This window comes from Poecilia formosa, unplaced genomic scaffold, assembly GCF_000485575.1.
Source record: "Poecilia formosa unplaced genomic scaffold, Poecilia_formosa-5.1.2 Scaffold309, whole genome shotgun sequence".
NCBI lineage: Eukaryota > Metazoa > Chordata > Actinopteri > Cyprinodontiformes > Poeciliidae > Poecilia > Poecilia formosa.
The window spans coordinates 719,378-737,623 of NW_006800248.1; the positions used below are offsets into that span (position 1 = coordinate 719,378).

Consider the following 18,246-nt stretch of genomic DNA (forward strand, 5'->3'; position numbering starts at 1 on the left):
TATTGAAAGCATGCGTCATTTTCTTGCATTTCCTTTCTCATAAAATTCCAATAAAAATGTGGCTTTAATGTAGCAAAAAAACAAACAAACAAAAAAAAACATTTTCTGGTTCAGGTTGGAGTTTAATAAAACCTTCTCTGGCTTTCACAAATTATCTGCTTTTCAAGGGTTGAATCTTGTGAAATATTTTAAGCTTCTAATCCCAATAAACTGTAAATGATTACCGTAACTTGAGATGAAGCTTAAATAGGTTTTTGCTCTGCTTTTATTTGCTTACTTGTGAAGGCAATCCCCTCTTTTTGATCTTCACAGCCATTAATCAGACTTTATTACTGCAACAGCAAAGAGTTGTTGGACTCCATTTTCATTTCTACAAATCAACAGAGCTGAATGAACTTCCTCCAAGAATGATGCTTTTAATAATTTCCCTACCAGCTGCTGGCCTCTTTGTAAAGCTGTTTAAAGGATTTGCTTCCTTAATATTCATCTTTTAATTAGAAGCTGGGTTTCAAGCCAACTGAAAATGACAAAGACCTGAAAACTCAAGCATTTCCTCTACAATTTCACATACATATGATAAAAATGACTCCTTCAGTTTTCACATAACAGGAAGGTGTGGTGTCCTGCTTTAGGCCCAGCAGCTCCTCCTTGTTGATCTGCTACACCCAGCCAGAAACTTCATACCTCGACCAACCAGTCTGACCACCACCATGCAGGAGGCGGTGCGTGTCGTTCCTGTTGGTTGGATCAACAATAGCTGTGTGCCATCTGATTTGCCACTCCAAATCATACGAGTTTCTTGTCATGAAAATGATCCGCAATAAGGTTATGTTAGTGTTTAAGAATTACTGGAAATTTATGAAAATTTTTTTTATATATTTTTAACAATTCATTTTTTGAGCACTGGTTGAGCTGTTATAGTTATCTACACAGACAGACAGAGAGAGAGTAAAGAGCTGAGAACGGTCTGGTGCTGGAGGGAGCAAAAGCAGATAATCTGCATTACATTGAGATAAGAAGACACTTAAAAACATGTTCTTAAAGAAAAAATGAAGTTTTAGATAAACATCGAGTATGAAAAATAAGGCTGTAGAAAGCATAGAAAATGACAACAAAAATAAAAGTTGTGACTCTTCATTCAAATCCTCCGTTCTGGTCAGCTCACTGGCCTTGTCTGATGATGATATCTGACATGTCATCAACCTTCACCAGCTCCAGGTTCTGGGAAAGAAATCAGAAATCAATACCTGTACTGTGAAGTTTACAGATGGTTTGAACAGCAAGCAGCTGTCTGCATTTTTTGTTCCAAGTCCTTTATGTCATGTCTTTATGTGCCCAGAAGAAACATACATTTTACATACATACATTTCTCTGTATGTTTTACAGTGAAATCTGTTATGTTAAAGGTTTCCAATGACATACAGATTTCTCTACAGCTTTAGCGTGTGCATGTTCAAGAGTTTGTGATTTATCCCTAGAGCCCATCTGTTAACCACTGGAACAGGCCACATCAATCTCAGCTTTGCTTCCTAATGAGCATCCTGGCGTGTTTGAGTGACGCTCACCTTTTCATTAGCGAGATGAAGCAGGGCAACAAACGCCAGTGGCACCGACAGGTTCTGAGCCATACTGCTGGGTAATCTGGACCGACACAGAGGGAGAGAAACAGGAAAACAGAGACGCTTTAACATATTTTTTTTTTTTACTTTTCCGTTAATTGGAAGTCAAAAACTGTTATCTTTGAAATTAAAGTGGGATAATTGGGGAACAGTGCACCAGTGATTATTTTTGTGCAGAATTAACTTGTATTCACTGTTGTCATGCAGCACGAGCGCCAACTCTGATTAATATTCTTCACAAGTGTTAAGTCATAGCGGGCCGGGCCAGCAGGTTGGCCAGTACCTTTGAAGCAGAGTCTTTGTGGTCTGACTGAAGGCTTTCTCTCCACACACTGGAGCCTCTGCAGTCTCCTCCACCTGCTGGGAACATCAAGGGGAAAAGCCAATAAAACAGACCTGGACACACAATCAAAAAAAATCCAGCTCAACCCGACTGGCTAGCTACTTTGCTCTCTCTGCGCAAACTCTCAGGACAAGATGTTAGGGGAAAAAAAAGAAAAGGAGTGATTTACCTGTTTTGGTTTTTCTGGGCTGTCAGTCAGCAGAGTCCACATGCTGTTCTTTAGCCTCTTCATATCCATTTTCTTTGCCGTCTTGGCGTAGTTGATTTCAATTTTGTTCACCTTCATAGCAAAATAACACAGTAAGCCTCGAAGAAATTACGAAGCAAAAACTTTTCCAGTGTGCAAAAGGGGAAAAAAAGGTGGATTTACACATTTTACACATGAAGCTGTAGAATATAATTATAGTGCCTAGAAAGTATTTTCATTATTGAAATTATTGGCAACTAATTTAGTAATCCATTAATTGTTAACTGGAGTGTACAGACTCAAAAAAAGGAAAAAAAAAAAAAGGGGGCAATTTTCTGAAAGAACAACGTACTCAGGGCAGTAGTTAAGCCAAATTTGTACACATATATCAACATTTTGCATATAAGATATATGTTTTCTACTAAAAACTAGTTTTCTAGTTTTAGCTTCACTTGGTTCAAATTCTGTAAAAAGAATGTAAAAAAAAAAAAAAAAGAATCAACTGAGCATCTTATGCTATTCAAGTATTAGTTGTGAAAGGAAAGAAAAAAAAAACAGATCAGCCCTACATTGCATTGATGTTAAGTCAAGCAAAATGAGCTGAGCTCAGCAGTATTGTTGGAAGGACTTTAGCTGCGATGCATCTTCTGCTTCAAATGATCAAATGTTTACTAAAGGAATGATGTGTCGTTGCATGTTAGGACATAAAACGCTTTTTGTTATTGATTTGTTTATTTTCGGATTTTAATTCATTCCTAATATTGTATTACATAAAAAGGTTTAAATGAAGAATCTGCAGAACGTACCAATATTTTTATCCAATTAATTGCTACAGATCACTTGATTTTTAGCTGCAGTCCTGGACTCATGACAAGTTTATTTTTCTACAATTCTTTCCGCTGGTGTCAAAAATGGCTGGATAGAAAAAACAGAAGATGTTTCCATCTTGTTTTTTGTTTTTTTTTAATTTGTGGCAGCTGCATGCTCCTTATTGAATACATCTAAAGAAACCAATCACGGATCTCTTATTTTAACACAACATCAGAAAAACAGAAGTTTGTGTTTGTAATGTGGAAGCTAACCACAGTGTGAAAACTGTTGTAAGGCTCTGTGTTTGTGTTATAGAAAGTAACAAACAGAGGACATACCCTGTGTGGCTCAGGCACCAGATCTTCCTCCCCATATGTGGAAACTCCCTCCAGGTCTTGTGAGGGCTGAGACAGACCGTCACCTGAAGGCTGAGTGTCATCTGAACCAGCAAAACCTTCGACATCATCATCACTGTCACCACCCTGAAACAGAGCGGACGGTCGCTTTCATGCTGCTGCTGACATCTAGTCAAACAGCAGCTTCAGTAAGTGTATAATCACAGCTGGACATTGTAATCTCTAAGTATGACTATGACCACATTGCTATGCAGCTGGTCTGTTCTGCTAAGGCGTACTGCAGACTCAGCAGATTTCTGCTAACGTAAAGATGGCTTCCAGACCTGAAGACCAGGACAGAAGTTGGCTGTGTCGTTGGCGTTGTTGTAGTCGTAATCCCCGATTCCTTCTCCAAGCTCTCCAGACAGCCTCTTCTGGGCCTCTTGACTCAACTACACAGAGCAGAAAACACATTCTATGTTAGAAAATCTAGACGATGTCAGATGTCAAAGAATCTTAGACTTTCCAGACATAAACTTCCAGATTTCTATGTACGTTTTCAACCTCCTATGAAAGTAAAAATAGAAATGTTTATAAGTGGTAAGGCCAAACACAGAGAGAGAGACCAAAAAAGGACAGGAAAGAGAGACAGAAAGAAAACATGAAAGACAGAAACAGAAAGAAAACATGAAAGACAGAAAAGACTGAAAAAAGACAAAGATACAGAAAGAAATACATAGACAGAAAGATGGACAGAATGAGAGAAAAAGACAGAAAGAAAGACAAAACAATACATAAAGACAGCCAGAAAGGAAAGCAAACCTGGAAATACACATTTTTCTTCCATTTCTTTTCCCCACACTGACAGAAACTTTAAATCACATGTAATGCTTTTCTAGACATGTTGGAATCCTGTTAGTATGTGTGAAGAACATTTTTTTTAATGCTCCAAGACACCCTTAAAAAAATTCCCACACAATATAATGTCTTAGATAAGCTTCTAGAAATCAGTGTTTGTCTTGGATTAGTGTGTGACTGTAAAGACGTAGAACTGGAGCTTTCAAACTCTTAAAGGATTCTTTAAATGAAAAAATAAAATGAGACAAAGTTGGTGAATGTTGGTACAGGTTCTCCTGAACACTTAAATATAGTCTGATTAATCAGACTCACTCAAACATAGAACTGTCCATTATGATGCATTACTTCTGATGTGTTTTAGCTAGAAAGCAGATCAGTGACCAGGTGGGACGGATGTCTCACCGAGCTGGACGGCTTGAGACTGAGCTGGGAAAGAGTCTCTGGGGCAAACTTGAAATCTGCAGGCAGGGTCGTCTTCTTGTTGCTGGCACTGAGGGCGGACTTACTGTTAGTGGTGGCTGCCTGGACATAAGGAGAGAGAGAGAGAGAGAGAGAGAAAAAAGAGACTCTCAAAAGACAAAATGTTTGAGAGGAATCAGTAATTCAGCCGTCTAAGCTAGCTCCATCAGGTTACTGGAGCTGAGGTGCCTCACATTAATATACATTTATTCATGTCCCGTCCGCAAACTTTAATGCATTTTATTGGGATCAAGGCATATTCTAACCATTTATGACAGTTTTGACGACACATTCTGATAGATTCTTCCTGCCTTTGTCAAATGTCAAAGACTGAAGCAAAAATGATAAAGATTTATATGAAAACAGGAAACTCCCTATCCCAAGAAAACGATACTTATTAAAATTGAAAGTCTAATTTATGTTTCTGATTCCTTGTTGTTGCTATTCCTGTTTTTTTTTTAATCTTTATTACTGTACAGCATCAGCGTGTCTTAAAAAACGTTTCATAAAATGTATTATTAATTCCCTTTATGCTGAAGCTGAACCCATCCCATCTGGCATTAAGCAGCAAAAACAATCAATGCGCAAAAAAAGAGTTTAGGATATAAGACATTTTACTTTTTTTTTTTTTTTTTTACAGTTTGAATAAATATTCAGGTGTTGGGGGTTAAAGCAGGTTTACCCTTGTGGTGCGAAAGTATGTGTCAAAGTTGACATCATCGCTGAAGTCTATCTCAAAGGTCTTCTTGGGCTTCCTTTTTCGGGTCTCTTTATCAGGAACATGATCCACTGAAACACAACAAACAGGATTAAAAAAAAGGACAACAAAAACAATCAGTTTTCTGTATACATGAATCGCAGGGATTAATAAACTCTCAATTTTGAGAGAATGTGAGAGGATCATTTGCTTCCAGGTCACTCAAACAGTGTGTTAGCATAGCTAATATTTGTGTAAGGATGCAGTCATGTTTACTGTTCCTTCCTCTGGAAAACACAAAAGATGTAGTGGACAGAAAGAATCGTCTTTGTCAATTCTTTACGGTAATGAGCAGGTGCACGTTTTGATTTTAAGTATGTACCGTTTTCTCATTAGTCCCAATTTAAAACATCACTATTTATAATCTAATACTCCCTTTTCAGGACATTCAATTCAGCAAGCAAAGAAACTACTACATTTTGAAATTTAAATATGGGTTTTTGTTCAAACTCATATTTCAGCCTAATGCTATGTCAATTTTTTAATTAAATAAAGCAAGAAGTGTCTTTATTTTGAAGAAATGCAAGTGCTGTGAACGCCCATTAGGGCGAGTGTTCTAAGTGTCCACTCCTTAATGTGAGTCAGAGGTTTAGGAAACCCCAGTCTGCACATGCAATAAAAACTGTGTAACAATATTTGCTATAAATCATAAAATAACGAGCGTGAACCATTAGAGTGAGAGAATGAGTGAATGTCTGGCAAATTTCTGACTGAACGGGAAGTGATTTTCTTTCAAAAAGCTGGAATTTTCTGTTTGTATTGATTTTAGTTTATCTTATTCTGAATCAACTGGAAGTCAAGTAGAAGCCAAACAGAGTTCAGTTTGAAATACATACTTATGGTAATTATGGTTATGCTACAGTGACATGAACAGATCAATATAAATTGTCTATAAATTTTAGCATTTACTTAAATAATGTTTTTTGTACTTATTTGTTAATACTGTCACTAGTTGTGACACTAGTTANAGTCTCTGGGGCAAACTTGAAATCTGCAGGCAGGGTCGTCTTCTTGTTGCTGGCACTGAGGGCGGACTTACTGTTAGTGGTGGCTGCCTGGACATAAGGAGAGAGAGAGAGAGAGAGAGAGAAAAAAGAGACTCTCAAAAGACAAAATGTTTGAGAGGAATCAGTAATTCAGCCGTCTAAGCTAGCTCCATCAGGTTACTGGAGCTGAGGTGCCTCACATTAATATACATTTATTCATGTCCCGTCCGCAAACTTTAATGCATTTTATTGGGATCAAGGCATATTCTAACCATTTATGACAGTTTTGACGACACATTCTGATAGATTCTTCCTGCCTTTGTCAAATGTCAAAGACTGAAGCAAAAATGATAAAGATTTATATGAAAACAGGAAACTCCCTATCCCAAGAAAACGATACTTATTAAAATTGAAAGTCTAATTTATGTTTCTGATTCCTTGTTGTTGCTATTCCTGTTTTTTTTTTAATCTTTATTACTGTACAGCATCAGCGTGTCTTAAAAAACGTTTCATAAAATGTATTATTAATTCCCTTTATGCTGAAGCTGAACCCATCCCATCTGGCATTAAGCAGCAAAAACAATCAATGCGCAAAAAAAGAGTTTAGGATATAAGACATTTTACTTTTTTTTTTTTTTTTTTACAGTTTGAATAAATATTCAGGTGTTGGGGGTTAAAGCAGGTTTACCCTTGTGGTGCGAAAGTATGTGTCAAAGTTGACATCATCGCTGAAGTCTATCTCAAAGGTCTTCTTGGGCTTCCTTTTTCGGGTCTCTTTATCAGGAACATGATCCACTGAAACACAACAAACAGGATTAAAAAAAAGGACAACAAAAACAATCAGCTTTCTGTATACATGAACCGCAGGGATCAATAAACTCTCAATTTTGAGAGAATGTGAGAGGATCATTTGCTTCCAGGTCACTCAAACAGTGTGTTAGCATAGCTAATATTTGTGTAAGGATGCAGTCATGTTTACTGTTCCTTCCTCTGGAAAACACAAAAGATGTAGTGGACAGAAAGAATCGTCTTTGTCAATTCTTTACGGTAATGAGCAGGTGCACGTTTTGATTTTAAGTATGTACCATTTTCTCATTAGTCCCAATTTAAAACATCACTATTTATAATCTAATACTCCCTTTTCAGGACATTCAATTCAGCAAGCAAAGAAACTACTACATTTTGAAATTTAAATATGGGTTTTTGTTCAAACTCATATTTCAGCCTAATGCTATGTCAATTTTTTAATTAAATAAAGCAAGAAGTGTCTTTATTTTGAAGAAATGCAAGTGCTGTGAACGCCCATTAGGGCGAGTGTTCTAAGTGTCCACTCCTTAATGTGAGTCAGAGGTTTAGGAAACCCCAGTCTGCACATGCAATAAAAACTGTGTAACAATATTTGCTATAAATCATAAAATAACGAGCGTGAACCATTAGAGTGAGAGAATGAGTGAATGTCTGGCAAATTTCTCACTGAACAGGAAGTGATTTTCTTTTAAAAAGCTGGAATTTTCTGTTTGTATTGATTTTAGTTTATCTTATTCTGAATCAACTGGAAGTCAAGTAGAAGCCAAACAGAGTTGACTTTGAAATACATACTTATGGTAATTATGGTTATGCTACAGTGACATGAACAGATCAATATAAATTGTCTATAAATTTTAGCATTTACTTAAATAATGTTTTTTGTACTTATTTGTTAATACTGTCACTAGTTGTGACACTAGTTATGACAGCATGGTATGAGATGGGTAATACTACAGCTATCTGCAGAAATGCAGATAGCTATAGTATAGTATACTATGCTATAGTATACTATAATATACTATAGTATAGTATACTACTATATATAGTATAGTATACATACTATACTATACATAGTATAGTATACTACATAGCATACTATACTACAGCTATCTGCAGGAATGCAGTATAGTATACTATACTATAGTATAGTATACTACTATACTATACATAGTATAGTATACTACATAGTATACTATACTACAGCTAGTATAGTATACATACTATACTATACATAGCAGAGTATACTACATAGTATACTATACTACAGCTATCTGCAGAAATGCAGATAGCTATAGTATAGTATACTATACTATAGTATACTATACTATGTATAGTATGTAGTATACTATAGTATAGTATACTATACTATGTATAGTATGTAGTATACTATACATAGTAGTATACATATAGTATACATGTAGTATACTATACTATGTATAGTATGTAGTATACTATACTATAGTATACTATAGTATAGTATACTATACTATAGCTATCTGCATTTCTGCAGATAGCTGTAGTATAGTATACTATACTATAGCATACTATACTATACTATGTATAGTATGTAGTATACTATACATAGTAGTATACATATAGTATACTATAGTATACTATACTATGTATAGTATGTAGTATACTATACTATAGTATACTATACTATGTATAGTATGTAGTATACTATAGCTATCTGCATTTCTGCAGATAGCTGTAGTATAGTATACTATGTAGTATACTATGCTATGTATAGTATAGTATGTATACTATACTATGTATAGTAGTATACTATACTATGTATAGTAGTATACTATAGTATACTATAGTATAGTATAGTATACTATAGTATATAGTATAGTATACTATAGTATATAGTATAGTATACTATAGTATATAGTATACTATAGTATACTATACTATAGTATACTACATACTATACATAGTATAGTATACTATACTATAGTATACTACATAGTATAGTATACTATAGTATACTACATGTATACTACTATGTATAGTATACTACATACTATACATAGTATAGTATACTATACTACATACTATACATAGTATAGTATACTATACTACTATACTATAGTATACTACATACTATACTATACTACTATACTATAGTATAGTATACTACATACTATACTATACTATAGTATACTATAGCTATCTGCAGAAATGCAGAGGGAGGACAAGCTTGATTTTTACACAGACTGTCTTATATTATACTGTCACTTCATAGTGATCATTTTAACAACTGTGTAAAAAACTGATTTGTTAAATAAAAATTGTATACGGTAGCTTTAAGATGAGCAGGAAAGCGATTCTCTTCACTCACGTTTGTGTTTCGGTTTGAACTGCCAGTATCCGGGGCCGGCCCATGCTGCCATGGTTCTTGGGCTGAAGTAAGAATATTCTCTGGGCTGAGAGGAAAGCTGCAGACACATGGTGGCGATGTCTCCTTCTCCAATGGGAATCACATCCCTGGAGGATCAACAGAAGAATCATCAGAAAGAAAATAGTAACCTTGGAAAGGAGCAGAACCCAATTGTCCTACTCTCAACCTCGACAAAGGACTTTGTTACACTTCAGTTTGAATTGTAAGAAGGAGTAGTGTGAAAGTGACAATCTGAACCTGAGAGAGGTAAACACAAATTGCTGAACACTTTTGAGGTGAAAATGTGTTTTCTGATCAACATGCTGATGACAGCTTCACTGTTCTGTTCATAGACATGCCAGATGTAACGAAAAGAATCCACCAGACTGAGGAACTAGCTCATGTTTCAGCCTGTTGAAGTGCCAATCTTTAAATATTTCGAAACAAAGGTCAGGTATTTAACACGTTAAATACCTGACCCCCACATAGATTTCGATACATTAAAAACAATTTAAAAAGCAATTAATTGATTAAATTAATTGAATTTATACTTTATTTTTTAAATACACATACAATAAGTTCCGGCCAGAACTTTTGTATTCCGTTTCTGGTACGTCCGTAAATCTGATGCACAAGTGGCAACCGCAAACAACAGCGATTTACGACAAAGCTGGTTCTCTTGGCACTTTAAAATAAATGTGTATTAAAAAATCTGCTTCTAAAAATGATCTGATAGGATGCTAGGAAAGAGTATTGTGTTCAAGATGTGCCAAATTGAGTTAGCCTATAACCAAAGCTATGCAAGCCTAAAATAGCATCTCAATGCTAAACATGTAGCAGGACAGTCGTCCCTAGAGCTAATATAAGAGTCCACATTTCCAAAGAGTCTTTTTTTCATAGAATCTACATGAAAGCTGAGTGAGTATAACAGCACTTTGAACCAAGCTGATGGTTGTCTAACATAAATAACAGATTAAAAACAATAAGTATATGGTTTTGGATTAGAAAATGTTGCTTGTTTTGCTGTCATTTCCAAGTCCCACCACAACTCAAAACTTAAAAAAAAAACAAACAGAACTCCTGGTAATATAAAAATCCTGGCCACAAATATTCCCACAGGGTGGGCCGACAACATCTGTCCTCATACCTCGCTTTGCTGGGGCCGGACGATTCGCAGCCCTCCTTGTGTTCCTTAGATCCTTCCTCACAGTCAGCTAGTCCCTCTTCATAATCGGCATCAAAGTCAGGGCAGTCATCTTCTTCTGGCTCCGGCTCCGCATTCACGTCAAACACGTGTTCGCCCTGCTTCATCTTCTCCAGCAGCTGGTTCATGGTCTGAAGGCAGATCAACATCCAGACGGACAGATTCATGGTTTGCTTCAACTCCGTTTATTCATTACCAAACCAGTAAGTAAAACATTGATAGAAAATTATACGACTTTTAGTTTAGTCTGGACATTATATTTTGATGAGCTGGAACATAGTTTTAAAAAGTTTCTTGAAATTGGAGCTTTAAATTCTCTTAAAGGAAATAAAAAATGTCCAATTTTCTATTGATCGACTAAGCAGAAATTGGGAAGTTAAGTAGTTAAAAAATTAAAAAAGAACAAGTACATTTTTTTATATTCATTAAATGCATAAAATTTATCCAGTGTGAGCATTTTTGGTCCATAAAAGCATTAATCAATTAATAATTTCATGCACTTCTATTGAGTTTAGTAAAAATATTGATCTTCAAAAATGTAAACAACAATGCATCAACGTGAATAGCATAGTTAATCATTTTCTGTTAAAATTAATTTACTACTAGCTCTATGAAAAAAACATACAGGATATTCATATTGATTTTATTCTCCTTAGAAGAAAAAAACAAGGAACAAAAAATCTGGAATGACCAGTGGGTCAGCCTTCAGATAAAACAGGAAATCACTCTGAAAAAAACAAAAACAAAACGAAACAAAAAAAAATCCTGATTCCACTTCTAAAAGGTTTTTTCTTAAACCTGCCTTTATTTCCATGACCAGCACAAAGCAAATCCTGTATTTAGAATAAGAAGATAGTTTTGTCAGAAAAATGTGCTCCAACCCTCAAATTCACTAGTTTTTTCTGTTTCATTAGGTCTGACTGAAAAAAAGATTGAGATTCATCATCGTTTTAGTGTAAAATTCACAAAGTTAATACAACATAAAAAAACAGCTTTGAGTTAGGCTAACCTGACGATGTGTTGTGGCCAGCTGGTAAATTACGGTATGCAGAAATACTAACAGGGTGGGGGAGAGGATGTGGAATTGAAGATTTATTACTTTTTTGTACTCTTGTAATAACGATAAAAGTGACAATAAGAACTATTTATTACGTTTTTCTGTGACTCAATGGAACAGAATTTCATTTCTCTTTTAGAGCAATAAGGTATTTTTGAATTTGGATTTGTGCTCATAAGAAACAGATCAATCTGCAGTGGGCTTCTTTAGGACACCAGTCACATAAAGAAGTGTGATGTGTCACACTAAAATTCACACACTTGTGGCATTTAGTTATATTTTCAAAATTACTGAGATTTATTGATTCAGCTTTATTGAACAAACAGCCAAAAACTGTAAAAATAACATTGCAGACAATTTTAGTTTTTTTTTAAACAATTTGAATTTAAGGTGACAACGATAAATCAAAATTTTATGATAAGACATTTATCGTAAGTGTTGAAACAATAAATACCAACCCCTAAACAGTATTTATAAAAAACCCAGCAAAAAAATATTCCTTTAAGCCTGAGATCACAACAGATGTAAAGAGCTCTAAGATATTTCCAATCCAATATCAATGTTTTTATTGTTTTTAGAAATATGTTGCTAGATAAAGTACACAACCATCTGTAGTGTTCAAATTTTAACCCACAAACATGTGAATGAGAGGGTAGAGCCAGATCTTTCCACTTTAATAAGATAACTCTCCTGGTAAATAAAGGTGAAAATGAGCACATTCTGGTCGGGAATAATTCACATCTCCTCCAAAATGATTTTCAAAAGCACATATTTTAGTTTGATGGTTCCTCTGACCTGCTCAGGGTTCCAGCTTGTGAACGAGAAGTCCTGCAGTGAGGGGCAGATGCAGCTCTTCTGCTGGGAACGCTGCAGTGCAGCTGGCAGAGGCACAGCACAGAGAAACAGAGAGAACTTAATGATCCTTACAGATATCAGCTCCAAAACGTGGCTCAAATATTCAACTAATGTCACAAAGCACAATAAATGTTTATTAAGATGAACTCCTTTTATAGTGGTTGCTGTGGGGTTTTTTTTTACCATTGAACGGTGATGCAGAAACTCTCTGTGGAGTTGGTGGAGAGTAGGAGGGTGTGGACTGCAGGAGGGTCATGTGTGAGGGAAACAGCAGCTCGCAGCGACTGCTCTCACTGAACAGAACGGACAGAAAGACCCCCGCTGTGCTGCTCTCATCAAAGGATGAGGCCATCCGCTGAAACATGGGGTCCACCTGGGAGACGAGTCAGAGTTAACGAAAGGATCACGCTGAATTAGCGCTACAAAGTAAAAGCCGGTAACATCGTCAGAGATTCCTTTATGTTAACGGCTGAACAGAAGTGATAAAACAGGGGTTAAAGAGGAAACTGAACGCTCAGTTTGACCCCCATCTGATTCCTGACCTCAGTCCAATCATAAAGCATCTGCCATCACCCAACGTTTGGACATCGTGGTGTGGACACAGTAGGTGGTGCGTTAGGAAAAAAACAAAACCCCGCAAGATTTTCCTCAGAAAAAACTGGTTTAAAAAATTTTTAATTATTTGAACCGATTTATGCCCAACCACAGGATGAAGTGATGAAAATCAAGTACCCCTAAACAGAAAGCAGTAGTAATGTGTGCTGTACACAACAGCTCCACTTTTACCTCACATCTCCTTTCAGAATCTGCACAGTTGATGTTGCTCAGGTTCTGCTCCACTGTCTTTTTGGGAGGCCTCTTTTTCTTTGGCTGCTTGGCAGTCATGTCCCCAGCTGCTTCATCTCCATCAATGTTCTCATCTTTCAAACCGTGATCTGCATGAGCACAAAAAGTACAAGCAGAAGGATAAATGAATGACTTGGAGCAGATTGTTTGGACATATTGCAATTTTATAGCACAATCGAATTACTATGTTAAAAGTGCTGTATGCATATCAAATATGACTGAAAAGAAATTTTATATTGTAATTTAACGCCTTGAAATTGGGCCTCCGTTTCTTTAAGAAGCTGCTGCTCTTCCCGATACTCTGCCCTCAGGAAGTCATCACAGCATGGCTCGTCTATTAACCCTTTGTCAATGTTTTTAACTAGAGTTTCACTGAGAAGTAGCTCCTATAATGAGTTCAGCAGATGCTCAGTTCTACCAGGTGTTTGCTAATTGCTGCTAGCTAGTCTGAAGGACCTGAGTGGAAGAGTCAAATTGGACGACTGCTCTAGGAGACAGAAGCTAAGAAACTTCAAAACTGCAGCTCCAAGAAGGAGCTGCGTCTCGAAGGCGAGGCTAGGTCCACCCAGGCATTTTACATAGCTGAATGATCGCCATGGAGATTAAAGGATCCTTCAAACATGCATGAAAGAATCAAGGAAACACCCCACAAGTATGTTTTTGATGAGGGAATAGCATTATAACATGATGGGAAAGCTTAAAAAGTCAATGTTACATAATAAAGGTCCTTTAAATACGCCCAGCTTCTTGTGCATTATTATGAGTGATCACCTGCTACCAAATACACCAACACACACAACATGTGATGAGATAACTAAGAATAGGATACAGCTACAAGAGACCTGAATTATTAAAGCAAGACGTAATAACCAATAGATACTGGAACAACTGAATGCCTATCAGTATACAGCGCGCCCCCTAGTGTTTAGGACAATCACCAAACAGAACTCAATGCTGGTTTCTCACCTTCTCCAGGTTTCGTTTCGGCCCCAAGACCGCCCAACACCCTGTAGGCATCAGCATGAACAGCATCCACTCTCACAGCATAGATCTTTGTACTGGCATCCAGAGTCCCAGCTGCCACCTGTAGACACAAACCAAACACAACTTACATGATGAAAATTCACCAAAACTTCTGTGTGACTGTACTCTATAAAGTCTAGGATAGATCGTAGAAACATTATTCCATCTGTTGGGGGTGTAAAGGTTCACACCATAATCAAAATGATTTTCTTAACCAAAATCATAACAATACAAGCAGTTTCTTTAAAAACCAAGACATTCAGCATGTAATGATTATTTTTCTTAACACTTAACATTAAATGTTAATATTATCCTTCAAGTTTGTTATAGTTATAGCAATGACAAAGCAGTAGTTTTCAGAAGACATACCTTGAAGTTGGTGATCTCAGAATCCTTTTGCTTTAGAATATCAGCCATGTAATCAATCAGATGGAGACCAAAGGCATTTTTGGTGGTGATTTTCTGAAAATAAAAATAAAAACCTAGAATCGTACTTACTTTTTATAAGTGAAACTTTCTCATTGGAATTTTTTTTTGATCCTTTTAGCACAATGTTACAAAAAGCCAAAACATGTCTTAGTTTCATATGTTGAAAACAGACAGGCATTTTATAGGCTTTTTCTGTGAAAGCATAATTCCCCAAAATTAGAAACAATGATGTGTGTAGCAGGGAAGAAAAAAAAAATCCTCATACTGTTTATAGAACTAATGATCAAATCCATGTAGAAAACAAAAAGAAAGGGTTACAACCAACTACCTGTTTTTGATAACCCACTGATCACATTGGATTTTATGATTACTATACGTTTACGTTTCATACTTTTCAAGAATGTGATTATTCTTTTTTAGCTGAATGAAGAAAAGAATGAAGGAAGAAAGAAAATGGCCAAAGAAATGAAGTTAGAAAGTAAAAAAAAGAAAATCACGAAAACAAAAAAAACAACAAAAAAAAACAATTAGAAAAAAATTATAAAGAAAAAACAGAAATCCATAAAATTAGAAAGAAAGTTCTTTACAACTCGTTTTCAATTTTATTTTCCATAATTGCAGTGCAGACAGTCCAGACAAACTTACATTCTCAGTTGAAAGCTTTATGCATGTTGAGTAATGCTCCGAGATCTGAGCATTGGACAGCTTGGGTACAGCAGCAGGAGTCCCCACGGCACTGAACAGAAGAAACAACAAACCCATCAGAACAGCAACAAACATGGCAACCCGTCAAACTGATTGTTAAGGAAATCAATCTTACCTAACTGAGTCAATCAAGAATGAATCAAAATGCATTTTGATTATTATTTTATTAAGAAATTAAGCTAAGAATATGAGCAAAGACTCCCCTGCCTAGTCCAGGGAAGGAGAAGAAAGATGAAAGTACATGGCTTTTAATATCCACCAGCCCTCTTACAGAGATTGGAGGAAAAAGGAAGATCCCACCAGTTTCAGTTTACTTTACAACTCTGGTATTTGCACCTCCAGACTGTGACCTTGGATGGTTCAAACCCAGTTCAGAAGTACCCTTTATTATGTGTTTCCAGCAAGCTGCTTCCAACACGAAGCGTGTTTTAAAGCTAAAATTTAATGCTTGATTGAAATAAAACAAAGTTTTGACATAACACTGATACAGCGTTTGAGTGCAATATACAAATTGCCAGTTACGTTTCCTGCTGATCTCCACGGCTCACCTGTGAGACCCAGAGTCAGTGAAGGACGAATCGTTGGCAGCTTGAAGGTCGATGACTCTTGATCTCCTGCGCTGACGGCGTTCCTGTTCGTCGTCGTTGCCGGGGAAGGCAGAAAGCAGCGGCGTGCTGCAGGCAGCCGGCGACAGACCTTTGTTCTTCTTCAGAGAGGATGAGTTCCATCCCGGACAGACCCGGGAGACGGGCGTGCATGTCGCACTCATTCTGTCTGGGGGCAGAAGAAAACAGATGTTACTTTGTCCTTCACAAGTAGATGAATGAGTGACAAAAGTTGCTACATTTAAATACAGAAACCTTTAAAAGCACATTGACTGTAGGTGTGAAAAATGCCAAAGCTCAAGAATAACTAAAAACAGAACTCTGATTTAATAATGTTTTGCTGAATTTCCACTGAAACCTTGGACTGATGAAAAGATGAATCAGACTGAAAACCAGCTTCATGGCAGTTTTTACAGTTACACTAATTCTTTTTACTAAAAAATGTGTAAAAAGCTTTCAAAACTATGGAAGTTTTGTTCAAGATCAAATTCTGTAATTTTCAATATTTAAATCAGCAAGTTCTCCCTCCATTTTAGCTAGTTTCATTGCAGAATATTTATCGGTCCTAGAGTTTTAAACACAAGTGAACAAAAAAAAAGGTTGCTAGACGGATGGATGGACAAACAGTTTGCATGACTGACACCGGGGTAGATTCATAACTGATGGATGGATGAACGAACGGAACAATTGATTAACTTTTTTTTTTTTTAACCATATTTATTTTTAACCTGGTAACGCCTATTGTATAATACATGCACACCAATAATCTAAAACAAGAGCAATAAATTGGTAGAGAAGCTCGTGGATTAAAGAATGACTAATGAGGTTGATAAATTTGAATAAATTCAAAATTTCTTCTTAGGGAAGATTTTCTTGGGACGAGAAAGATTTTTCATCTCATAGAATCGCCCACCTCTACCGAAGACGCGACTCGGGTCATATCCACCAACAGAAACAACTTGAAATCAGTAACATGTATGCAAACAATGTTATTTTCGGTAATTGTTATTGATCAGACTGTCTGTAAAATGCCAAAAAAAAAACAAGATAGCCGTAATATTTGTTTCAGCAAAGAAAGCCTCACTTCATGAAAGTTTCTGGCCAAGCTCAAACCTTGCTAACGTTATGCTAACTCAACACTAGCATAACAACCTGAGCTTTGGTATGACTATCTTTTCATTGTTTGCCAACTGTCTCGTTAGCTCAGAAGAACTTCACAACACAACGTACCTTATAGTTTCAAAGTTCCGACGAAGCCCTTCTGACTGAGGACACTTTCTTTTGAATTTTAACAAAAGGAGAGAAAGGAGCAGCACTTTCTGAATTTCTGTTCAGCGTTTGAATTTTTGCGCCGAACGGTTTACGTAATATAACAAAACGTCATCACGTAAAGCCGTTCCCGGAAGTAAGATGCGCCAGTATTATTTTTTTTTTTTTGTCAATGAGCTTAGTGTAAAATGTCATGTGTTAACTGTACTCTATCCTTAACATTTCAAAATAATCAAATTTAAGCTACATTATATGTAACAGATATGGATTTATGACAATATACCTTCAAAAGAGCGAATATGCAACAAAAATAATTCATAACTTAAAATGTAAATTATTGGGGTATGTTTGTGAAATGCAAACATTTTTAAAAAAATCACCGTGAAACCCAGTAATAACAATATAAAACCTAATTATTTGAGAAAAAATAAGCATTTGTTAGATATAAAAAATAAGATTTAATAAATAAATAAAAAACTAAAATGGCTGCTCACTAGATGGCAGTAAACGCCACAGCCAGACTTTTAATCACCAACTCTGCTATTGTGATTAAATCCTGCATTTTCTTACATGTGCTGTCTCTTTCTTACAGAGGCAACATTTTAATAAAATGAATATCATTTTAATAAAATCTTCTATTTTTGCTGTTATGGCACACTCATACGATACCATGGAACAAATTTTAATATCAGCAAGGATGACCTGAGTA

At 36.1% G+C, this 18,246-nt stretch overlaps 1 protein-coding gene across 1 annotated transcript; it reads right to left on the bottom strand.

The window, feature by feature from the left end:
* Positions 1–391: 391 nt before the first annotated feature.
* On the bottom strand, positions 392–17,643 carry ncaph (non-SMC condensin I complex, subunit H). The gene is made up of 18 exons (XM_007572874.2): positions 17,499–17,643; positions 16,212–16,437; positions 15,604–15,694; positions 14,899–14,991; positions 14,473–14,590; positions 13,447–13,595; positions 12,844–13,033; positions 12,601–12,683; positions 10,692–10,879; positions 9,506–9,651; positions 7,043–7,149; positions 4,555–4,674; positions 3,639–3,746; positions 3,298–3,441; positions 2,132–2,242; positions 1,903–1,976; positions 1,566–1,641; positions 392–1,221 (listed from the first exon to the last, which is right to left on the bottom strand). Exons 2-18 carry the CDS (start codon positions 16,430–16,432, stop codon positions 1,162–1,164), a joined length of 2,079 nt encoding a protein of 692 aa, XP_007572936.1. The 5' UTR covers positions 16,433–16,437; positions 17,499–17,643; the 3' UTR covers positions 392–1,161.
* Between the last annotated feature and the right edge of the window lie 603 nt (positions 17,644–18,246).